The sequence below is a fragment of the Physella acuta genome, unplaced genomic scaffold, assembly GCF_028476545.2.
Source record: "Physella acuta isolate Inbredline_101_S28 unplaced genomic scaffold, ASM2847654v3 ptg001889l, whole genome shotgun sequence".
Classification (NCBI taxonomy): Eukaryota; Metazoa; Mollusca; class Gastropoda; family Physidae; genus Physella; species Physella acuta.
Genome location: NW_026733394.1, coordinates 68,974 through 95,082, shown reverse-complemented (window position 1 = coordinate 95,082; position 26,109 = coordinate 68,974). Strand labels below are relative to the sequence as shown.

General features: G+C 38.3%; 2 protein-coding genes across 2 annotated transcripts in view; one reads left to right on the top strand and one right to left on the bottom strand.

The window, feature by feature from the left end:
• Nucleotides 1-11,168: 11,168 nt before the first annotated feature.
• LOC131931091 (uncharacterized) overlaps nt 11,169-26,109 on the top strand; it is a 41,127-nt gene continuing 26,186 nt past the window's right edge. The window contains exon 1 of the mRNA XM_059287794.1: nt 11,169-11,334. Within this exon, the coding sequence (XP_059143777.1) occupies nt 11,169-11,334 (166 nt within the window). The remainder of the gene's footprint in view (nt 11,335-26,109) is intronic.
• On the bottom strand, nt 11,696-25,430 carry LOC131931079 (uncharacterized). Its single transcript, XM_059287775.1, has 5 exons — nt 25,236-25,430; nt 15,202-15,419; nt 13,663-13,867; nt 12,475-12,564; nt 11,696-12,104 (listed from the first exon to the last, which is right to left on the bottom strand). The coding sequence occupies exons 1-5, from the start codon at nt 25,288-25,290 to the stop codon at nt 12,055-12,057; spliced, it is 618 nt and encodes a 205-aa protein (XP_059143758.1). The 5' UTR covers nt 25,291-25,430; the 3' UTR covers nt 11,696-12,054.

Genomic DNA, 26,109 nt, shown 5'->3' with positions numbered 1-26,109 from the left:
CAACCTCACCCTGACAACTACACAAAGCTGAACCTGCCAACCACCGCCAACTGTGCCTGCCAACCATTACCAGCTGCCTCTGCCAACCATCAGCAACCTCACACTGCCAACCACACTGCTAACTACCACAACCTTACTCTGCCAACCACCACCAACCTTACACTGACAACCACCGCCAACCTCACAGTGCCAACCACCACACCCTCATCCTGACAACCACAAGCAACCTTACCTTGCCAACCACCACCAACTTCACATTGCCAACCGCCAGCAACATCACCCTGCCAACCTCCACCAACATTTCCTTATCACCCACCACCAAGCTCGCACTGCCAAATACCACCAACTGCCCCCAGCTAACTACCACAACCTCACCCTGCCAACAACCACCAACCTCACCCTGCCAACCACCACCAATCACACCATGACAACCATCAGCACCCTCACACTGCCAACCACCACCAACCTCACCCTACCAACAACCACCAACCTCACCCTGCCAACCACCACCAATCACACCATGACAACCATCAGCACCCTCACACTGCCAACCACCACCAACCTCACCCTACCAACCACCACCAACCTCACTCTGCCAACCACTACCAACCTCACCCTGCCAACCACCAATCTCACCCTACCAACCACCACCAACCTCACTCTGCCAACCACCACCAACCTCACCCTGCCAACCATTAACCTCACCCTGCCAACCACCACCAACCACACCCTCTCAACCACTGCTAATTTTGGCTGCCAGCCACTACCAACTGTCTCTTCCAATCATCAGCAACCTGACACTGCCAACCATCACCAACTATCCTTTCCAACCACAACCAACCGCATTCTGCGAACCACCACCTCAGCTGCCTCTGCCAACCACCGCCAACCTCACCGTGCCAACCATTACACCTTCATCCAGACAACCACCAGCAACCTGACCCAGCCAACCACCAACAATTCTACATACCAAACACCACCAACCTCACCCTGCCAACCCCCGCAAACTTTAGCTGCCAACCACTATCAACTGCCTCTGCCAACCATCAGCAACCTCAAACTGCCAACCACCATCAACCCCATCCTACCAACCACCACCAACCTGACATTGCCAACCACCACCAACCTCACACTGCCAACTACTACCAACTGCCCACTGCTAACTGCCACAACCTCACCCTGCCAACCACCACCAACCTCACTCTGACAACAACCAACAACCCTAACCTTGCCAACTTCCACCAACTGTCCCCTGTCAACCACCACCAACTCTGCCAAGCACCACCATCCTCACCCTGCCAACCACCACCAAGCTCACCCTGAAAACCACCGCTAATTGTGGCTGCCAACCACTACCAACTGCCTCTGCCAACCATAAGCAACTTCACACTGCCAACTGTCACCAACTCTCCTTTCCAACCACCACCAACCTTACCCTACCAACCACCACCAACCTCACTCTGCCAACCACCCCCTTCGCCCCCCTGCCAACCACCACCATCTGCCCCCTGCTAACTACCACCAACGGCCCCCTGCCTACCACCAACAACCTCACACTGCCAACCACCACCATCCTCAACCTGCCAACTACCACCAACTGTCCCCTGCAAACAAAAACAGCAACCTCTAACACCCTCTAACACCACCACTCCCTTAAATCCAACCTCCAATGACTTACTCCAAAACTTAAAAAAAAAACCTAACTACCAACTTCCCCTCACAGCTTCGACTAACCATCCCCTCCTTCCCAACAAACACCGCCCACACACCACCTACCCACAATCTGTCTCCCAACTACTATTATCCCCACTTTCCATCAACCCACCAAACCTTCCCTCCCCTGTTACTACTAAGCACGCGCTCAAAACAACACCAACTTTCTCTTAACCACAAACAACTTCTTCCTCGCAACCATCACAGAGAACTCCCTCAATAACACCATCAACAGCTTTTCTACAACCACTACGTACCACAACTGACCACTCCCTTTTAACGACAACCTGTCATTACCTGTCAGTCACCAACCACTCACCAACCACTCACTGAAGACCATCAACTACTTAGTCGAAGCAATAGCGACCATCTTCTCCCAACGAGTTTCAACCACTTTCTCATAACGAACACTAATAACCAACCACTTTCTCATAAAAACACCAACCACCGTCTCTCAACGAACACCAACAATTTCCTCCAGACGGACACCAACCACTTCTCATAACAATACAACACTTCCAATCATACGAACAATTATCACAATACCATGTTAATACAATAGGTCTAGCGGTAGAGCGCTAGATTTAACACACAAGTCTTTAGTTCGAATCCGCGTTCAAGTCAGCAAATTGTCCATGACATGAGTCCATCTACTAACTCTGATGGGTATTTAACTCAAGTTTGGGAAAATAATGGCGATTGGACAAATTGCTTACCACACTATTCCTTTATATGCCGAGGTCACAGGAACTTTACTTTTACTACTACTACAATTCACTTGCTCCCAACAACCACTAACAACCCTTTCCTCCTCACCACCATACAACACTCTCCACTATGTCCTCCCTTACAACAAAATCCACAAAGTCCACGTATACAACCCTCTTCACAAGCTCCTCCCATAGATTACATTTCACTAGCTCCTACCATACAATATTCTCCGCTAAGTTTTCCCAACAGAATCCACAAATTCTACATAATATACAATCCTCTTCACAAGCTCCTCCCTTAGATTAAATTTCACTAGCTCCAATATGATACTCCCCAACAGCTCCCCCGTAACAATTCTTTAATAGGTCCTCATATACAACTACAATCTTCATTCGGTTCTCCCATACAACACTATTCACTAGCTCCTCCCATACACCACTATTCACTAGCTCCTCCCATACACCACTATTCACTAGCTCCTCCCATACAACACTATTCACTAGCTCCTCCCATACAACACTATTCACTAGCTCCTCCCATACCACACTATTCACTAGCTCCTCCCATACAACACTATTCACTAGCTCCTCCCATACAACACTATTCACTAGCTCCTCCCATACAACACTATTCACAAACTCCTCCCATACTTTATTTACTCACATTTCCCTCCCCAGCTATATCTGTTAAAAGACTTCTTGTCTTTTATCCCCATAACCCTGTTATGTTATAGACATGTTACTGACCATAATGAGACTTTTCTTTCCCTTTCTTACACGACTCGATTTAGGAGCCTCTTTATTTTCCTCTTTAAGCGTCTGTGCCTTTTTAGGAATCCATACCTACCTTTTTCCAAACAGCTCAAAGTTTATGTCTGCATCAAAAAAAAAAAACTGCCTCCCTTTTTTTATGTTAATGTAGCACAGGCGACATTTTGGTGTTCTTTAAGGTCAGTATGACCCGGGTAAATGAAATGCATTGACACATACTTGTAGACAGCACAGATAAAAATGGAACTATAAACCTGCTATAATTTTAGCATGCCACTCCTCTCTGGTTCACCTTTAGAATTAAGGTTCTCTTAAAGACCACACCAGAATTTTTTTTATATTGTTATGTTAAGTCAGGAAGAAAAAAATAATAGCATGACGTCATGGTAAAGACAAAGGAAGAATGTGACATCGTGCTTAGAGGTTTTGAAATTGAATGGTAGACGATTGACGTCTCCAAAAAAAACAAACAGACATAAAAAAATAACAACAACACAAAAGCAATTTAATGTGAGATTGCATAAAACTAGAATACGTGGTCACAATTTTTTAAAGTTGCCCGGGAATGCGTCAGTGAAAAGCAGAAGAGTTGACGAACACAACAATTGGAAATAGATATCTACACAAATAAAAAGGCATTGGTGATAGATGTTGCCATTATGGGACTAATCCAAAATACACTTGGGCGAGGGATATTGTAAAACACAAATTATTGTAAAGAGCAGTATGGTTCCTCTGGGCCTATTTATATTTGAGACTTTAGATCTATTTATACATAGTACCTGTAGATCTAGTTATACATAGCACCTGTAGATCTATTTATACATAGCACCTGTAGATCTAGTTAAACATAGCACTTGTGGATCTATTTATACATAGCACCTGTAGATCTAGTTATACATAGCACCTGTAGACATATATATATATATATATATATATATATATATATATATATATATATATATATATATATATATATATATGTATATATATATATATATATATATATGTATATATATATATGTATATATATATATATATGTATATATATATATATATATATATATATGTATAATATATATATATATATGTATATATATATATATATATATATATATATATATATATATATATATATATATATATATATATGTATATATATATATATATTTATATATATATATATATATGTATATATATATATATATATATATATATATATATATATATATATATATATATATATATATATATATATATATATATATATATATATATAGTCTGCATTCCTATTTTTACATGGCAGAGTATTTTAGCCACACACTCAATTAACCTATGTTTGTATCCAAAAGGTTGGGGGGTTTGTTCTTCTGTATATGCTAGCTTGAAGGTTGAGATTTAAATTTAAATTTCCTTTGCCTTATCGAAAAATTAATTTCCTTATCCACCTACTCGATTTCCAATGTAGTATGTCATTTTTCTGCAGGTAGTAATGCCAATTTGTAGCTGTATGTCTGTTAATTGGAGTCATTGCTATCATTAGCATTTGGTAGCTGTATGTCTGTTAATTGGAGTCATTGCTATCATTAGCATTTGGTAGCTGTATGTCTGTTAATTGGTTAATTGGAGTCATTGCTATCAATAGCATTTGGTAGCTGTATGTCTGTTAATCGGAGTCATTGCTATCATTAGCATTTGGTAGCTGTATGTCTGTTAATCGGAGTCATTGCTATCATCAGCATTTGGTAGCTGTATGTCTGTTAATCGGAGTCATTGCTATCATTAGCATTTGGTAACTGTATGTGTGTTAATTGGTTAATTAGAGTCATTGCTATCATTTGCATTTGGTAGCTGTATGCCTGTTAATCGGAGTCATTGCTATCATTAGCATTTGGTAGCTGTATGCCTGTTAATCGGAGTCATTGCTATCATTAGCATTTGGTAGCTGTATGTCTGTTAATCGGAGTCATTGCTATCATTAGCATTTGGTAGCTGTATGTCTGTTAATTGGAGTCATTGCTATCATTAGAATTCGGTAGCTGTATGTCTGTTAATTGGTTAATTGGAGTCATTGCTATCATTAGCATTTGGTAGCTGTATGTCTGTTAATTTGTTAATTGGAGTCATTGCTATCATTAGAATTCGGTAGCTGTATGTCTGTTAATTGGTTAATTGGAGTCATTGCTATCATTAGCATTTGGTAGCTGTATGTCTGTTAATTTGTTAATTGGAGTCATTGCTATCATTAGAATTCGGTAGCTGTATGTCTGTTAATTGGTTAATTGGAGTCATTGCTATCATTAGCATTTGGTAGCTGTATGTTTGTTAATTTGTTAATTGGAGTCATTGCTATCATTAGCATTTGGTAGCTGTATGTCTGTTAATCGGAGTCATTGCTATCATTAGCATTTGGTAGCTGTATGTCTGTTAATTGGTTAGTTGGAGTCATTGCTATCATTAGCATTTAGTAGCTGTATGTCTGTTAATCGGAGTCATTGCTATCATTAGCATTTGGTAGCTGTATATCTGTTAATTGGTTAATTGGAGTCATTGCTATCATTAGCATTTGGTAACTGTATGTCTGTTAATTGGTTAATTGGAGTCATTGCTATCATTTGCATTCGGTAGCTGTATGTCTGTTAATCGGAGTCATTGCTATCATTAGCATTTGGTAGCTGTATGCCTGTTAATCGGAGTCATTGCTATCATAAGAATTCCGTAGCTGTATGTCTGTTAATTGGAGTCATTGCTATCATTAGCATTTGGTAGCTGTATATCTGTTAATTGGTTAATTGGAGTCATTGCTATCATTAGCATTTGGTAGCTGTATGTCTGTTAATTGGTTAATTGGAGTCATTGCTATCATTAGAATTCGGTAGCTGTATGTCTGTTAATTGGTTAATTGGAGTCATTGCTATCATTAGCATTTGGTAGCTATGTGCCTGTTACTTGGACTGTCACAGGGTTTTTGCTAAGAATGGTGTGTCACCATTAGTGACAGAGCTGTGTCACCATTAGTGACAGAGCTGTGTCACCATTAGTGACAGAGCTGTGTCACCATTAGTGACAGAGCTGTGTCACCATTAGTGACATAGCTGTGTCACCATTAGTGACAGAGCTGTGTCACCATTAGTGACAGAGATGTGTCACCATTAGTGACAGAGCTATGTCACCATTAGTGACAGAGCTGTATCACCATTAGTGACAGAGCTGTGTCACCATAATTTCAACATAAAGATGTCATCGCTTCTGACAGAGCCTTTGGGACAATGGCGTCAGGCTGTTGATCAGCAATAATAAACAACAGCCCAGGTCACAGAAGAGCCATAAACACCTCGTCAACTTTTATACCCCCCCCCCCCTTCCCCGCACGAATTACGAACATACATTTTTTTTCTGATATATGTTTCTCACATTTAATAAACACACTTCTTAAAACTGTTTATATGCCTCTCTCATTGATTATAAAATATCTTTGTAATACCTTATAATATTTATCAGGCGATAATTTTCTTTCCTTCTCACGAAAGACCCCACCCCCATTTAATTACATGCTTTACTAATTTAAAATTTGACTATTATTTCCATATTCTCCGTTTTATTAGTTAAATAACTATTCACGATTTTATTGGACGAAACTTTTATAAATATATAGTTTTCTTTATCTATCAGTTTCTCGTTTCTTCTTTCCTTTTTCTTCAATTAATCGATTAGGTTAAGACAGTACCAGAGGCGTAGCGACCCTTCACGGCGCCCGGGGGCAAACTTTTCGATTTGCACCCCCCTCAAGATTTAGATTTGCACCCCCCCCCCCTCTCAAACTTTCGATTTGCACCCCCCCCCCTCGAGATTTCGATTTGCACTCCCCCCCCTCGAGATTTTGATTTGCACTCCCCCCCCCCCCGCGTTTCAACTTTCGATTTGCACCCCTCTCAACCTTTCAATTTATTTTTCCAACCCATTTTGGCGCCCCCTAAGGTCGGCGCCCGGGGACATATGTCCCGTCCCCCCCCCCGCCCCCTCGCTACGCTACTGGACAGTACCTATGGCTAGCGTTGGAAATGTGAGCTGAAGATTTTGTAGACTTACTCGCATGACAATATTTTATGACAATATTACAATCAGGGTTGGACTGGAGCAAATCCCAGTGGGCCTAATGTCCCAAAGGGCCTAATGAATAAAATCCCAGTAAGCCTAATGAAGAAAATTTCTTTTCGTTCTTAACTGCATCGCGATTCCCTCCAGTGCAATTAACATGGTGTGTAACTAAGGCCAGTTGACTCTAACTTCAGCCTGCTTTTCTTTCTGGATTTGCTTCCGAAGCCTCTGTCTACCTAGAAACAAACAAGTGCTAGTTTGATTTTGGAATTTTCTCACTTAGATGGGTTGCTGTCCCCCAGCTAACGAGTCTCATCTGTTCTGGGTTTCTCCACTTTGATAGGTTGCTATCCTCCAGCTAACGAGCCTCATCTGTTCGTGGGTTCTCCAATTAGATGGGTTGCTGTCCCCTAGCTAACGAGCCTCATCTGTTCTGGGTTTCTCCACTTTGATAGGTTGCTATCCTCCAGCTAACGAGCCTAATCTGTTCTGGGGTTTTCTACTTAGATGAGTTGCTGTCCCCTAGCTAACGAGCCTCATCTGTTCTGGGGTTTTCTACTTAGATGAGTTGCTGTCCCCCAGCTAACGAGCCTCATCTGTTCTTGGGTTCTCCACTTAGATGGGTTGCTGTCCCCCAGCTAACGAGCCTCATCTGTTCTGGGGTTTTCTACTTAGATGGGTTGCTTTAACGAGCCTCGTCTGTTCTGGGGTTCTCCATTTAGATGGGTTGCTGTCCCCCAGCTAACGAGCCTCATCTGTTCTAGTGTTTTCGGTGTAGCAGACTTAACTTAAGCTTTACCACTCCGACAACGCCAAAATCAGTCTTTAAAACAACAGCTGATTTTCTAACACGGCATCATTTAGCAATAGATAATACAGGGATCAAGCCTACAAACACATCTGGGGTCGTTGATAATTTAAATCAGCACACATTAAGAAATTTAAACGGGCATCAACGAGTAAACAAGAATCCTTCCATCAGTCCCACGCAACACCCAACCTCTCCCTCCTACAACCCCCCCCCCCCCCCCACTTAAAATAGAAAACGAAACTCAGCCCACCATTTCTCCCTACACTTCAGTTAGTGGTTGTAGACACAGTCTAGTCTGTGACGATAAATTTAGGCTTTGTCTGTAAATTAGTCTTTTATTATACAATTTCGTTTGTAAATATACCAGATAGTTCGTATATTTATACAATTGATTTGTGAATATAGGCTAGTCTGTAACTATAAAAGAAAGCATTCGGTTGTAAAAGAGTTTATTTTTTGGTTTGTGTGAATATAGGCCCACAGCTAGTCTGTAACTATAAAAGTAAGCATTCGGTTGTAAAAGAGTTTATTTTTTGGTTTGTGTGAATATAGGCCCACAGCTAGTCTGCAACTATAAAAGTAAGCATTCGGTTGTAAAAGAGTTTATTTTTTGGTTTGTGTGAATATAGGCCCACAGCTATTCTGCAACTATAAAAGCATTCGGTTATAAAAGAGTTTATTTTTTGGTTTGTGTGAATATAGGCCCACAGCTAGTCTGTAACTATAAAAGTAAGCATTCGGTTGTAAAAGAGTTTATTTTTTGGTTTGTGTGAATATAGGCCCACAGCTAGTCTGTAACTATAAAAGTAAGCATTCGGTTGTAAAAGAGTTTATTTTTTGGTTTGTGTGAATATAGGCCCACAGCTAGTCTGCAACTATAAAAGTAAGCATTCGGTTGTAAAAGAGTTTATTTTTTGGTTTGTGTGAATATAGGCCCACAGCTATTCTGCAACTATAAAAGCATTCGGTTATAAAAGAGTTTATTTTTTGGTTTGTGTGAATATAGGCCCACAGCTAGTCTGCAACTATAAAAGTAAGCATTCGGTTGTAAAAGAGTTTGTTTTTTGGTTTGTGTGAATATAGGCCCACAGCTAGTCTGCAACTATAAAAGTAAGCATTCGGTTGTAAAAGAGTTTATTTTTTGGTTTGTGTGAATATAGGCCCACAGCTATTCTGCTACTATAAAAGCATTCGGTTGTAAAAGAGTTTATTTTTTGGTTTGTGTGAATATAGGCCCACAGCTAGTCTGCAACTATAAAAGTAAGCATTCGGTTGTAAAAGAGTTTATTTTTTGGTTTGTGTGAATATAGGCCCGCCGCTAATATGTAACACAATACAAATTAGGCTTTGACGATTAAAATCCGTGATTATACAAGTTAGACTGTGATGATTGAAATCTGGGATTATACAGATGAATGTGTTTAATGAAACTTTTTCTTCTCACAGTGGTGAGTCGCACCCAGAGCGGCATTATGGCGCCCCTGTCACCAAATCTAAGGAGGCTAACTCTGATAATTTTAACTGTGATCATCCTGACTTTAAACATAGGTATGTATATGATAATGTGACGGCGTGGCATAAGCGGTAGAGCGCTAGGCTGCTAACCCGAAAGTCTCTAGTCCGAAACGGGTACAAGTCAGTAAAGCGTACCTGAGTCCACCCAGCTCTAAAGGGTACCTAACTCATGTTAAGGAAAGTAAATATGGTAGATTTAAGTGCTGACCACACCTTCACTTCATATACCGAGGTCAAGAACTCTAATACATCTGCTAAATAAATCGCTTTGTCTAAACAGGATTTTTTACTTTACTTTTCATTTTTATGTACATTTTAAATTTGTTTTTTAAGTTCCTATTTACTATAACGTCATTGCCGAAGCTTTTCTGTCCCACCCCGCAACTCGAACAAAATATAATTTATATAGAAAAATAAAATATAATTTTACCAGCGCCCCCCCCCTGCAAAAAATGTGTTCATCAACTCTCTCCCTCCCTCTCCCTGAAAGAAACACTGGATGCATGCTGCACTTGGTGTTTACTATTGCTATGTGTGTACGTTAATCGTTTAAGAAAGTTTGCGGTGTATTAAATACCACTTGAGTAACCGCGCTGGATTCCGTTACCTTATGTCAAATGTTTTGGTTATTTTCCCTTGAAATTTATCTAGTACTTTAAAATACTTGAATATTTGTAACAAGTTGTGTAAGATGTTCCCATTATTTTTAGGCACAACAGCGTCCAATCATCAAGAAACAGAAGACGTAAGTGATTTTTTTCTCATAATTTATTTGTATTACTTGAAAATATATATTGTAAAGAGCTTCTAAGTTAAGAGCATTGCCTAATAGTTTCATCTACATTAACTTAAATAAAAAGAAAATGTGTCTAGCAAAGTGTATTTTATTTATTACTTAAATTAATATCCCGGTTTTACTAATAACCCATTGAATTAATTGAAAAATGTTATAAATGCTTAAAGGATTTCTAATTAATTGTTGTTGTTTTATTTTTAAATATAAATATACCCCATGACTTATATATTTTGTTTGTTTAAAGTATTAGCTAATAACTCACAACTAGATGTATTGTAAGACACCACGTCTGTTGTATTAAATACAAGTATTTATTTATATCCTGTTCATTTTATTTTGTTCAACAGATAAATATAATTCTTGATTAGATTACCCACTGCAAGATTTTAAATCATAAGTTTCTCTTGTTAATCAAATCCCCACCCCCACTTCATCTCTGTATTTGCGGTTACGTGAGTTAGTTATCATTACTCAGTCCTAAGAAATAAATTTGATGCATTTTTCGCACAATAATCTGCATCTTAAACCGCCATTTACAATTATTCATTAAAATATTAAAATAATGAGAAAACACAATTGTTTAAAAACATTCCTAATTTTATCAGTTGAAATTTTGAATAAAAAATAATTAGCAAAATGCAAACACTGTTATTTTAAAACTGTCACCCAATCCGACATTTATTACATTTAAACGATTTGTTTGTGATAGGGTACCAACGGAGAGATCCAACTTTCAAAAACTAAATCAAGCAGAATGTCTCAAGAACTGTACTTTGGTAGAAGCTGTTACAGGAGAAAGATGAATCAAGAAGGAAAATATTATATTGTCTTGTTCTATGAAGCGACATCGTGGTATGACGTCATAGATCTAGTAGCCCCCAACTACCTCATATCGCCGGTTGTTCTTACAGTACATTATAGTAAGTAATAGTTTTCTCTTTTTAGAGCAACATTATAGTAAGTAATAGTTTTCTCTTTTTAGTGCAACATTATAGTAAGTAATAGTTTTCTCTTTTTAGTGCAACTCTTTTCTTGTAAGCTCTTCATATTTTCTCTTTGTTACGAAATTGTCATACATAACAAAAAAAATTATTCAAAGATTTATAAAATTATTAATTAAAAATAAACATATATTGTTACGTCTAAGTAGATGTATAAGTATTATTGGAATTCTTTGAAAACATATTTAACGCTCTGATGCTATTTAGCCTTCTGTGGTTCCATATTATAACGTCATGTTTTTAACCTATTTTAATTTCCACCCCCCCCCCCCCCCACTCACCCAGACATCTCGTTTCCCAAATGCGCAATTTTTATAAATTATATTTTTTTATTGTGGCTTTTTTTTGGGCAAATCTTCCTGTAGCTTACTTTTTACAAACTTCTAATGCAGCCATTTTTTACAGATACATTCTCCTCCGAAGACAATGCAATACTATCTAATATTTAATCGAATTAGTATTTAGATTAGTCATTGAAATTTTGTTGAAAGATTCAATTAAATGATTACTAAATGCAACAATAAAAGAGAAGATAGCAAGTTTAAATACTAGCGATTTCTCCACCAAAGATCCGACGATGAAAGCACGAACACCCAACCTCCTTTAATTAGGGTGTCATTGTTTCTAAGCAAGCTGTTTCTAGGCTAATAGAAAAGCGCACAGAGCTCCGATTCCCAAGAAAACAGACTCTGTAGAAGAACGTAAACATTTGTTGTTTTAACTGACAACGCGATATTCCGATCATTGGTTTAAGATATTATCTCTGGACTGTTTTAAAGTATTGATTTTGTAAGTGACACTCCAGGGGTCAAATTTTATTCAAATAATTTACTAGAAAAAGTGACGGAGAGGGGGAAACTAAAAATAATTTCTCAATAACTGTTATCAACTAAGTATTGTAGTGTCAAATTAATGTGTAGTATTTAATTGCAATCTTGCAGATGCCATGCTAATATGAATTTTTTTTTCGAATTAAAAGTTTTTTTTTTAAAATCATTACCTTGTAGAGCATATAAACAAAAGATTAGAAAAATAAAATAAAATACACAAAGCATGTACCTGAATGTAATAGGCGGCCTTCGTTGACTGAAAATTCCCATTGTTTACCTTTAAAAAATACCTGGAACTCTTCAATCGGATCCCACACACCTGTGGACGGGGTTTTAAACATGATGTAGCTTCAAAGCCATGCTAATTATTCATTTGTATCCTATTCACATTTTATCTCTGCCAAATAGACAGACACCCGCAGAGACAGACTTTCATTTTATGGTGCTATTATAAATTGTTCAAATTAGAAGCTGAGCGAGAAGGGGGGGGGGGTACATATTTCCCCGCAGAAATGGGTTGGAAAAAAATAATTAAAAGCTCATTTTAGTTGCAGTCAAGAAATTTAACATAATTTACATACTGGTTTAACTGTTTTCTACCTTATCTGTGTAAATGAAAAGCAAATACTCTTAAGAAACAGAAACCGGAAAAAATCGCTTTCCAGCTTTTCCTAGATGTGCGGGTGGGGGAGCGCGCTTTTTCGCCGACTAAATTGGAACGCAGAAGTGTAGCTATGATATTTTGCGCCAAGGGACGAACTATGGCGCCCCAGCCCCCTCCCCGTGTAATCAAATTTTTCTATTACATTAAATAAGAAAACACAATTTTAATAAAACATTGTATTTAAAGAAGCAAATTCATAGAAATTATAGTGAATGACCCACTCAGTCAATGTCGTATACTGGTTGACATAGTTAAAACAAAAGATTTATTTTTCTTGATTTCATAGTCGCAAACTGGTCAATTACGCAATCAAAATATATTTTTTCCAATGTTTCTCTTTCAACGCTAAGAAGAGCAAGATCACTGCGACGATCTTGACCCATTGACGCACGTAATTGCGACAAAATAAGTTTTTATATGCTGAACGACCGCTCGCAACTTGCTATTGAAGCTGCTACTATTAATAAAAGTTGCAGTGAAATTCACAGATTTGGAAGTACGTCGTTTCGAATTGTGACGTGGTAATTGACAAGTAAATTATTGACCTCGGGGGTGGGGGAGTGTGTGTGTGTGGGGGGGGGGGGGTTATTGACATGGAGGTAGTATACTGGTCTCATATTATACAATTCTGTTCTAATTTGTTTCGTTTTAATTTAAATTACATTTTGGAATGCAAATATAAATAATTACTTAACGACAGCTAGTAATATTCCTATCAAAAATATTTTTAAAAACTGTTAAAAGTATAGCTACTTGTTATATTTCTTGGATCAAACACTTTGCCGTAATCAGCTGGTTTTGGGCGCGTTTTGCCATTAAACAGTCCAAGCCGGTAGTAAGCATTTCCAATTATTGGGTAAAATTTGAATTTCATGGGAAACGTTCCTGAGCAGAAACAGGGGTAGTAGTCATTGTTTACACAATTTAGTGGGTTTCTAAACCAGAATATATCACAAAGCTGCAATAAAAGGGATATTAAAACGTCAGTAGTAGTTAATGCATTCTGACTTTTTAAAAAGAAATAATGACGGACTATACGGTAGGTAAAGTAGAGTTTTCATTATCTCGGCAAACGAATTGTGTAGTCAGTTCTCAGCCTAGCAGCCTTTACTTTCCTTAACGTGAGCCGGGTAGGCCTAACCATTCAAGCTGAGTGGACTCATGGACGACCCAGGCACTCGAGCTCTGGATCAGATTACGAGATTTGCGGGTAAACTTCAGTGATGAACAAGCTAATTATTATGCAAATATCATATAACACGAAGAGATAGTGGGAGTGGTTTGTAATTTTTTTTTCTTCAATGAGGTAATATACCGAGCTGGAGTCTCAAGGACGTCCAAAAGTACACCCAACTCTGATGGGTACCTGCAGTAGCGTAGCGAGGGGGGGGGGGGGGGCGGGGGGGGGGACATATGTCCCCGGGCGCCGACCTTAGGGGGGGGCGCCAAATTGAAAGTTTGAAGGGGGGGTGCAAATGAAAAGTTCGAGGGGGGGGGGGGGTGCAAATCGAAAGTTTGAGGGGGGTGCCAATGAAAAGTTTGAGGGGGGCGTGCAAATCGGAAGTTTGTCCCCGGGCGCCGGGAAGGGTCGCTACGCCTCTGGGTACCTGTGACGTTAGGGAAACAAAGGCGAATCGGTTGAGTGCTGAACACACTATCCCCCTACCCACAGTGTGCCGAGGTCATTGAAATAAACTCTATTTCATCTGCCTCATATGTGTTAAAAAAAAAACACACACACACACCACATACAGAGAGAGAAAGACATACAGACACAATTGCAAATATAAGTTTTTCCGACTCGTGGAGGTGTAAAACTTGGAGAATTGTGTTATGGAACGAATTAAACTAGTAACTCGAAGTACTACTGCATTGTGATTGTGCAAAATACCGAAAGCAAGATTTGTCAAAGTTTTGCACTTCCCTGAGTCGGAAAAAAACTCAGTTTTGCAATTTTGTCTGTATGCTTGTTTGTGTGTGATTGTGAGTGGAAGTCTGTGAATAGGAAAATTTTAGTACCATTTGTTATGCTGAAGAAATTGTATATATATGTATTATATTGTAGTTTGTGTCGTGGAGATCACTCCCGCTTAGTTTTAAAGTTTTGCGGTCTTTATTTTATTGTGTAACGGTTCATTGCCTAACGTATTTTATTAGGTTTTTTTCTGTTTTATCCGAGTGAAACGCCCTGGTTTTAATTTTTTTTTAATTTTCCAAAATTATAATTTCATTTTATCCATGTAATGAGCTTAAAATAAAAAAAAATAATAAAAAGAAGTTAAAGAAACTAACCGGAGTCCAATCACGCGAGCCATCAGAGCAGTCGAACTTTCCTACACAATAAAAAATACTTATCGTCGATGTGTATTCCACCACGGGGAAAGTCAAATTCTCTTGATAGATGTCAACGTGCCCTAAAATTCTTCCGGTGTAGCGGCAACTATAATTGACACAATCTTTCTCAAATCCTTCGATTTCCATAGGAAATCTTGGTATGCAGTTTAGTATATCTGTAGAAAAAATATTTTTCATGAATTAATGACTTAGCAATAATTAAAATAACTAGATCTGTTTTCTTTATATTAGCTGGAAGTTAAACTTTTAAAATTGAGATATTTTAAATCGTAATCTGCATTTTTAAAAAAAAAAACTGATACTTTATAAAATATCACATTTCTTGGCATCTCCGTTAAAAATGTATATGTTACGGTCAAAGCCCGCATTGGCCGGCCAATGCGCACTTTGGCCGGCTCTCTTGGCCAAGGCCCGAAGAACTTAGCACTGAGAGTGTATTTTGTACATTGGCCGGCCAATGCGCGCACTGGCCGGGACGTACTGGCCAAAGTCGGAAGCGCTTAAACTTGACAGCGTACTTTGTAGATTGGCCGGCCAATGCGTGCACTGGCCGGTATGTCCTGGTCAATGTTCTATCTATACTACGTTGTGATCGCGTTTTCATTATTCTGGGTGCGGTTTCATTATGAGTAACGTATTGTTTAGCTCTTGTTTGTATAGCATTATATATGCAAGGCGATATGGACCACGAGACAGGCTTAGCAGATGGCTGTCAAAAGAAAACATGTAAATCCATGCTAGTTTCTATATATGGGCTACAACTGTATGTGACAGCCTCCTCCATGATGACGAGGTGAAACAATTATCAAAGAACAAATTCAAAGACAGTCGGCGTCTTATTGATATGCAAAGTTACCAGGATCATTTAACCAAGTTCATATTATTGTGAGCTTTGGAAACCAAAAGAGCAGAAAAAGTTGCTTACCAGCTGCTGGATATCTTCACGACTATTGCTGCTCAGAGTGTGCTTAATCAGATAATGTCAGAGAATTTGAGTAGTATATTAGGTCCCTTTTGGAGCGAATTCTTGGCGGAGGAGTTGGTGGGGATGCGCAAAGACATATAGTAAAATACTCGGGAGCAGGATGCGCGGGTGGCGCAATGACATATAGTAAAATACTCCACCAGCTGCCGCAGGGTGGTGGAGCAGGATGCGCGGGTGGCGCAATGACATATAGTAAAATACTACGCCAACTGGGGTTGGCGGAGGTGGAGGTGTGACGTAATCTCCGTTGACATTGTGACGTAATCAGCGATATTATGACGTAATTATTGACCTTGTGACGTAATCATTGACCTAGTTACGTAATTTTTATACATTTTTTAATGAGTTTTAATGAGTTTTTTAAATTTTTAATTAATTTTTTATTCAAGAGTTACGTAATTTGATTATTTGTTTACTTTTTAATTAATTTTTATTGACTAGTTACGTAATGTGATTTTAATTACTTTGTTTATATTGTGTAATTTTTTATTGACCTAGTTACGTAATTGGATTTTAATGAGTTTGAATTTAATGTTGTAATTTTAATTAATTTTTATTAACGAGTTACGTAATTTGATTATTTGTTTGATTTTAAATTGTTTACTTTGTTTGTTTACTTGTTGTTTAATTTGTTGGTTTGTTTGAACGTATGTATGTTTTAAATAAAAGACTAACACTATCATGTACTAGAACAGTCTTTGTATACCAGCCTTTAACCAGACATGTAACATCTGTTACGTATCGAGCCGCCCGTGAACTTTCCAGGCGCTGGGCGGTTTTTAATGGGTATTATATCGATCGCAGCCGCTGGCCCAGATGATTAATGGCTTTTTTCCCCGCTCGGTTGACGGGTTATGGTAATTAACGACGTACATTAAGTGTCTCTCCGCGAAGCCCGCGTTAAGTGTGGGAACACCTGTTACCACGTTAATCGATTTTACCGAACGCTTTGTTAGCTCCGCGAAGTACTTAGGTCATTATGCAACAGCTGCTGTGCAACAGCTGGGGGTGTAATTAGGTCGATCAGCCGGACATTACCTTGTTGGTTTTCTAGTACGCGTATGCTACACGTATATACACATTCACACACACACACACACACACACACACACACACACACACACACACACACACACACACACACACTAAAATTAGAACAAAAGTCTTCTTATATTTTATTTGTTTATTAACGTTTTTCCAATTCATCAAAGGGTTTTAAAATTTCATCCTGTAAACTTAATAGGCGCTCAAAGCAGACGCGACTCATACTAACACCAGAATTTGTAGGAAAATTAAGATCGGTCCCATCTATAAGCTCTCTAAGATTTAAAGTGTTTTTGTTCATGAATTGGCTGACAATCGCCAATTTAAATCCGGTGTGATTCATCGTTCGTATTTCCGTCACTTTATTGTTACCTCTGGCCACAAGTATCCAATCTTCATTAGACATCTTGAAATAATCTTTTATAATTAGTTCCAATAATTTGAAGTGTTAAACGTAATATAATACGATCATTAATATATTGACGATTCGCTGACGCCGAAAAGGGTTGTAATATAACTTTTAAATTTGCACCGCGCGTTTAATCGAAAGAGCTAAGTAGTTAACCGCAAAGCTACCGTTAAGTGTGGCGACAGATGTTACCAAGCGGGTGGTGGTAAGGTGGTGGTAAGGTGGTGGTGGTGGTGGTGGTGGTGGTGGTGGTGGTGGTAAGGTGGTTGATTTTTTAATTAGTTTAATTTTTTAAATTTTAATTATTTTGATTTATTATTTGTTTGAAATTGAGATACATGTACACACACACACACACACACACACATGCGCGCGCGCGAAATTCATACTAGGTCGATAAAGGCGGAGAGAACTTATAGGTATACATTATCATGGTGACAACAAAAGCGATCCTTATTTTATTTATATGAAAGCGTGTTTTCCAAAAAGTGTCACCATGCCGTTGTCATTTTCGCAGCGGGGTTTATTTTAAGTGCACATCGTGCACGCTTGTTTACATTTTAAAACTCGTGTCGCGTGTCTTCCCTAATAGAGAAACGAGAGGAAAGACAACTGTTCTAAAATTAGAACAGCCTTGTTTACAGCCACGAGTTTCGTCCCTTGTGAAAAAATTCGCGTCAGAATCCTTAACTAAACAGTCAATTTCTTTAACAAGTTAAAAAATAATTTAGGAAGACAAGGGTTAACAACATTAGACGCCACCGTTTTTGTTTTCTGTGACGACAAGGCACAAGACACTTTTTTATTTTATGTCTCAAGTAGAGGGGTGGGATATTTTTTCTTTGTAAGCGTGTTGTAAACAATGGGTAGAGGAAGCGATTACTAGGTAAGAGGGGAGAGAACGTAACGTACATCGCGATATTTGAAAACATGGCGATGTTTAACCTCAACCAAAAAAGGCAATGAACCTAGAAGTGAGACGAACATATATCTTAGTCTTGCAGCAGATTACCTTCCCATGTTCACTTTAGTATTACAGTTTTCATCAAACTTCTTTTTGACTTGAACTTCGTTAATTTTTAAGAAAGTTTACTTATACATAATACATTACGTCTAATGACAATTTTTTATTTTTACCACTCAATGTATTTTCTTTTTCTATATCTTACATTGTCATCTTAATTTTTGATCACCTTAGTAAAAATTTGCTTAAGATTATAAACTTCAAGTTTTAAAAAACAACAACGTTATAGTACGTCGTGTCAAATGACACACCGTTTAAAATGTCTACATTTAAAGTTCACCAAAATAATGACGTAAAATCTAAATATGATATGACGTTAGCATACATATCATTCAACCTAATCACTCTAAAGTACAAATCAATAATTTTTATTGATTAAGGGGCTGGGTGAGTTATTTTTATTCGGGTGCCCAGGGAAGGTTTGGAGTTGGTTGGGACAGATTTTATACACGAGTCGGTGACGTTTTCACCGAGGCAGGGTTCGAATCTAGACCATGCATGTTTTGGAATTGTTAGGGAGAGTTAAACTAAGATCGGTGAAGTTTTCACCGAGGTTGGTTTTGAACTCGGAACATGCATGTTTTGGAATCGGTAGGTGTAGAGTCCATACTAGGGTCGGGGAGTTTTGCTAACACTGAGGCAGGTTGCAAAGTTAGCACATGCATGTTTAGGAATTGATGGTAGCCGAGTTCATACTAGTGTCGGTGAAGGTTGGTTTTGATCTCGGAACATGTATGTTTTGAAATTGTTGGTAACCGAGTTCATACTAGGGTCAGGGGAGTTTTTGTTAACACCGAGGCAGGTTGCAAAGTTGGTACATGCATGTTTAGGAATTGTTGGTAGCCGAGTTCATACTAGTGTCGGTGAAGGTTGGTTTTGAACTCGGAGCATGCATGTTTTGAAATTGTTGGTAACCGAGTTCAGACTAGGGACGGGGGTGTTTTCACCGAGGCAGGTTACAAAGTTCGTACATGCATCATTGGAATTGTTAGGTAGAGTTAAACTAAGGTCGGTGAAGTTTTCACCGAGGTAGGTTACAAAGTCGGTACATGGATGTTTAGGAATTGATGGCAGTCGAGTTCATACTAGGGTCGGGGAATTTTGTTAGCACTGAGGCAGGTTGGAAAGTTGTTACATGCATGTTTGGGAATTGTTGGTAGCCGAGTTCATACTAGTGTCGGTGAAGGTTGGTTTTGAACTCGGAACATGCATGTTTTGGAATTGTTGGTAGCCGAGTTCATACTAGTGTCGGTGAAGGTTGGTTTTGAACTCGGAACATGCATGTTTTGGAATCGATAGGTGTAGAGTCCATACTAAGGTCGGTGAAGTTTTCACCGATGGTGGTTTCAAAGTTAGTACAGGCATGTTTTGGAAGTGTTAGGGTCGAGTTCATAGTAGTGTCGGTGAAGGTTGGTTTTGAACTCGGAACATGCATGTTTTGAAATTGTTGGTAACCGAGTTCATACTAGGGACGGGGGCGAGGGTGGCGGACAAAGTTGTCGATGTAGGTAGGGTGCAAGAGATATTCATCGAGGAGTGGTGTCTACAAGTTATGTATCCCAGTCTGTTGGAGTGGTTTCTAGGGGGTTGTGATATTAGTTGAATAAATATTTGTCTGTAGGATTGTCATACAGCCTTTGTCTCTTAAATGGAATAGGTATAGTGCGGGTAGTAGTAGTAGTACGGTCTGTTTATCTAACGGTTGGTATTGAGGTTAGTGTGATGACGCAAGGTTGGATGGGAGAAGGGGAACGGGGTTGCGGACAAAGGGAAGGGGAAGGGCGAATAGTGATAAAAATAACTCACCCAGCCCCTTAATCAATAAAAATTATTGATTTGTACTTTAGAGTGATTAGGTTGAATGATATGTATGCTAACGTCATATCATATTTAGATTTTACGTCATTATTTTGGTGAACTTTAAATGTAGACATTTTAAACGGTGTGTCATTTGACACGACGTACTATAACGTTGTTGTTTTTTAAAACTTGAAGTTTATAATCTTAAGCAAATTTTTACTAAGGTGATCAAAAATTAAGATGACAATGTAAGATATAGAAAAAGAAAATACATTGAGTGGTAAAAATAAAAAATTGTCATTAGACGTAATGTATTATGTATAAGTAAACTTTCTTAAAAATTAACGAAGTTCAAGTCAAAAAGAAGTTTGATGAAAACTGTAATACTAAAGTGAACATGGGAAGGTAATCTGCTGCAAGACTAAGATATATGTTCGTCTCCCTTCTAGGTTCATTGCCTTTTTTGGTTGAGGTTAAACATCGCCATGTTTTCAAATATCGCGATGTACGTTACGTTCTCTCCCCTCTTACCTAGTAATCGCTTCCTCTACCCATTGTTTACAACACGCTTACAAAGAAAAAATATCCCACCCCTCTACTTGAGACATAAAATAAAAAAGTGTATTGTGCCTTGTCGTCACAGAAAACAAAAACGGTGGCGTCTAATGTTGTTAACCCTTGTCTTCCTAAATTATTTTTTAACTTGTTAAAGAAATTGACTGTTTAGTTAAGGATTCTGACGCGAATTTTTTCACAAGGGACGAAACTCGTGGCTGTAAACAAGGCTGTTCTAATTTTAGAACAGTTGTCTTTCCTCTCGTTTCTCTATTAGGGAAGACACGCGACACGAGTTTTAAAATGTAAACAAGCGTGCACGATGTGCACTTAAAATAAACCCCGCTGCGAAAATGACAACGGCATGGTGACACTTTTTGGAAAACACGCTTTCATATAAATAAAATAAGGATCGCTTTTGTTGTCACCATGATAATGTATACCTATAAGTTCTCTCCGCCTTTATCGACCTAGTATGAATTTCGCGCGCGCGCATGTGTGTGTGTGTGTGTGTGTGTGTACATGTATCTCAATTTCAAACAAATAATAAATTAAAATAATTAAAATTTAAAAAATTAAACTAATTAAAAAATCAACCACCTTACCACCACCACCACCACCACCACCACCACCACCACCACCTTACCACCACCTTACCACCACCCGCTTGGTAACATCTGTCGCCACACTTAACGGTAGCTTTGCGGTTAACTACTTAGCTCTTTCGATTAAACGCGCGGTGCAAATTTAAAAGTTATATTACAACCCTTTTCGGCGTCAGCGAATCGTCAATATATTAATGATCGTATTATATTACGTTTAACACTTCAAATTATTGGAACTAATTATAAAAGATTATTTCAAGATGTCTAATGAAGATTGGATACTTGTGGCCAGAGGTAACAATAAAGTGACGGAAATACGAACGATGAATCACACCGGATTTAAATTGGCGATTGTCAGCCAATTCATGAACAAAAACACTTTAAATCTTAGAGAGCTTATAGATGGGACCGATCTTAATTTTCCTACAAATTCTGGTGTTAGTATGAGTCGCGTCTGCTTTGAGCGCCTATTAAGTTTACAGGATGAAATTTTAAAAGCCTTTGATGAATTGGAAAAACGTTAATAAACAAATAAAATATAAGAAGACTTTTGTTCTAATTTTAGTGTGTGTGTGTGTGTGTGTGTGTGTGTGTGTGTGTGTGTGTGTGTGTGAATGTGTATATACGTGTAGCATACGCGTACTAGAAAACCAACAAGGTAATGTCCGGCTGATCGACCTAATTACACCCCCAGCTGTTGCACAGCAGCTGTTGCATAATGACCTAAGTACTTCGCGGAGCTAACAAAGCGTTCGGTAAAATCGATTAACGTGGTAACAGGTGTTCCCACACTTAACGCGGGCTTCGCGGAGAGACACTTAATGTACGTCGTTAATTACCATAACCCGTCAACCGAGCGGGGAAAAAAGCCATTAATCATCTGGGCCAGCGGCTGCGATCGATATAATACCCATTAAAAACCGCCCAGCGCCTGGAAAGTTCACGGGCGGCTCGATACGTAACAGATGTTACATGTCTGGTTAAAGGCTGGTATACAAAGACTGTTCTAGTACATGATAGTGTTAGTCTTTTATTTAAAACATACATACGTTCAAACAAACCAACAAATTAAACAACAAGTAAACAAACAAAGTAAACAATTTAAAATCAAACAAATAATCAAATTACGTAACTCGTTAATAAAAATTAATTAAAATTACAACATTAAATTCAAACTCATTAAAATCCAATTACGTAACTAGGTCAATAAAAAATTACACAATATAAACAAAGTAATTAAAATCACATTACGTAACTAGTCAATAAAAATTAATTAAAAAGTAAACAAATAATCAAATTACGTAACTCTTGAATAAAAAATTAATTAAAAATTTAAAAAACTCATTAAAACTCATTAAAAAATGTATAAAAATTACGTAACTAGGTCAATGATTACGTCACAAGGTCAATAATTACGTCATAATATCGCTGATTACGTCACAATGTCAACGGAGATTACGTCACACCTCCACCTCCGCCAACCCCAGTTGGCGTAGTATTTTACTATATGTCATTGCGCCACCCGCGCATCCTGCTCCACCACCCTGCGGCAGCTGGTGGAGTATTTTACTATATGTCATTGCGCCACCCGCGCATCCTGCTCCCGAGTATTTTACTATATGTCTTTGCGCATCCCCACCAACTCCTCCGCCAAGAATTCGCTCCAAAAGGGACCTAATATACTACTAATTTGTTAATTTAGTTATTTCTGAACTAAAGAACATGTGTCCTGAACTTAAACTATTTCACGGAAAACCAAGGCATAGCCAAAGCCAAAATAAATGAATCTCGATAATTTAGTTACTGAGGAAGATATTGAGAACATTGAACAAGAAATGGAGATTACCATAAACGCAACGACATCCTCAGCTAACACATCTGCTGCCGTGGCAAAAATGTGGCCAACAGATTATGTATAGTTTGTGAAAAACATTGTAGTGCAGCCCTTTCTTGTGGAACCTGCGACAACGATGTCCATGCTATTTGCGGAATACCCAATGAAGCAGACGAAGGGTACGGATGAAATATTACCAGCAGATTGTGTCACAATAAACAAGACATCATGGACAACAGGTCAGAAGCTCATACTAGCTTGCAAACTCAAGGTTCTAAGATGCTTAAAACATCAAATATAAAATTTTAAAAAGCTGAGGTGGATGACAATGTACGCATCCGTATACCAGATGTTGACAGAGGTCGCGGTGATCCCCGGAGCGTCATTGCAGTTGTCATGAGCGTCGAGGGGCTTTCTACAAGTTAGGAACGGAACATGGTGTTCTAAAACAACTGTATGCTAGAAGTGAGTTTTCAATTCTTCACAAAAAACTGCTCCTATTGTCGTCAGTTGGCACTGACGAAAAATTACTACGAACCATCGCATCTTCACAATCATTGACTGGCGGCCAAGGCTACACTCGCTGCAATTGCACAACTAAGTGCACAAAAATCGCTGCAAGTGTAAAAATAACAAGCTACTATGTAATTCTAAATGCCTTAAAAGTTCAACTAGTTGTAGCAAATTATAATATTGATTGATTGAGACTATAGTACAATAAAATATATGAATGTTTCTGTCATTTACTCTGATGAATAATCAATAAAGACTTAATTACATGGTCCTTACGGTATAAAAAAAACACCAAAATCTGCTCATGATACTCTAATTCGGACTTTGGCCGGTCGTCCCTAGCCAGATGATCTTTTAATTTAGACTTTGGCCGGTCCACCATGGCCAGTCCGCGGATTGGCCGGCCAAAAACAAAAATCAAGCAAAGTTTTGGACTTTGACCAGTCAATGGGAGGCGATATTGGCCAATGTGCGCATTGGCCGGCGAATCCGCACATTGGCCGACTTCGGGCTTTGGCCGTAACATATATTGCTTTGTGTATGGTACAGTCAGTTCGTAACTTGGGGGAGGGTAGTGAGAACAATGCCGCTCCCATGTAAGCATTTTTTTTTACAGTGGTGCCTTTTTCGGAAATTTAAAAAAGAAATTTTGAAACAAGAAAGAAAATCAAGATATAAATAACTAAGAGAATAAAGCAGAAATGGATGCGCCCCTCTTGTGGTCGGCGTCTGAACTAAGCTGTTGATTATCGCATGTTTTACTCTTGTTGTCGCCGTTTGTATCTCATCTTTGGTTATCTAATGTTTTTTACTAAACGGTTTGTTTGCTAAATTGTTAAGTAAGTGAAGCCGCCTGTCTATATCATGGCTGAAATATTTTTACTTTATATGCTATTTGATATGGGATAGAGGTGGTAAGTCAGGATGTCACAAGCATAATGCTAGTGGTTGAGATGGAGCACAAACATTTTGATATAGATCTAGATCTAGAAACTACAATTTGTTTTAAAGGTGTAACACACGCACGAATATTTATCGGTGTATATTTTGTATGTGTATAAAGTTGTTGCCTTCTTTTCCTATTTCTGTTTCTCCTGCAACAAAAACCTGAATACGCAAAATTTGTTATAACAAAGTCTGTTTGCTTAAATGATTTTGTGTTTTACATCAACATACTAAAACATATAGAACCGTGTGACTACCTGGTAAGTAAACCATACAAATGAGAAGTGTTGAAAGCACCAGAACTTTATCCATTTGTGCCTTAATTAGATTTTCGAAAGGAACATTTAAAAATCCATTGGTTACAAATAGATGCAGTAGCAAATAGAAACTAGAAATAGCCCATAATTAATTTATGTCTAACTTTTTGTTTTCAACGTCTTCAAAATGTACGTTTAGTTAATGTTTGAATTGGGCCGGAAATACCAAAACTTAAAATGCGCACCTCCTAAGTTGACTTTTGTGTTTGCATTCTTTTACTAGTTATGAATAGCACTTTAGATGGGTTTATTTGTAAAGGAAATCGGAACCAATAATTTGTAGAATCACACTTTATTTTGAAGACCTTAAACCACAAGTTTACTACTTTCGTATAATTCAATAGCGTAGAAAGTATAATTAGGAACATTAGTTTTAGATTTGACGGTTTCTATACTTCATCAATCGAACGGTTTTTAATGGCAGCACTTTGACCTATAATTAATTTGTATATCAGCACTATGCTTACTCGTCATTACCTGTGTATTATATGGTCGGTATTATGCCCAATAGCCATTACTATAAGGTTGCATTATCAGAACTTGTCCTCCATCCATAAATTTGATTGCTTTAGCTGCTTCTTCTGAAGTTTCATATTCAATGTATGCAGCACTTCTATTAAAGTGTGCATGTATTCGATCCATTGGCATGTCAATATTCTTTATAGTTCCATATAGTGAAAAAATCTCTTGAATATGATCTTTGGTGACATTTCGAGTGAGATGTCCGACATGAACTTTGGTTGGTTTGGGAGTAGGACTCCTTTTCTTCCGTTTGGGAGTTTCTGTCCTTTGTTTTCTGTCCCTGCCACGACTG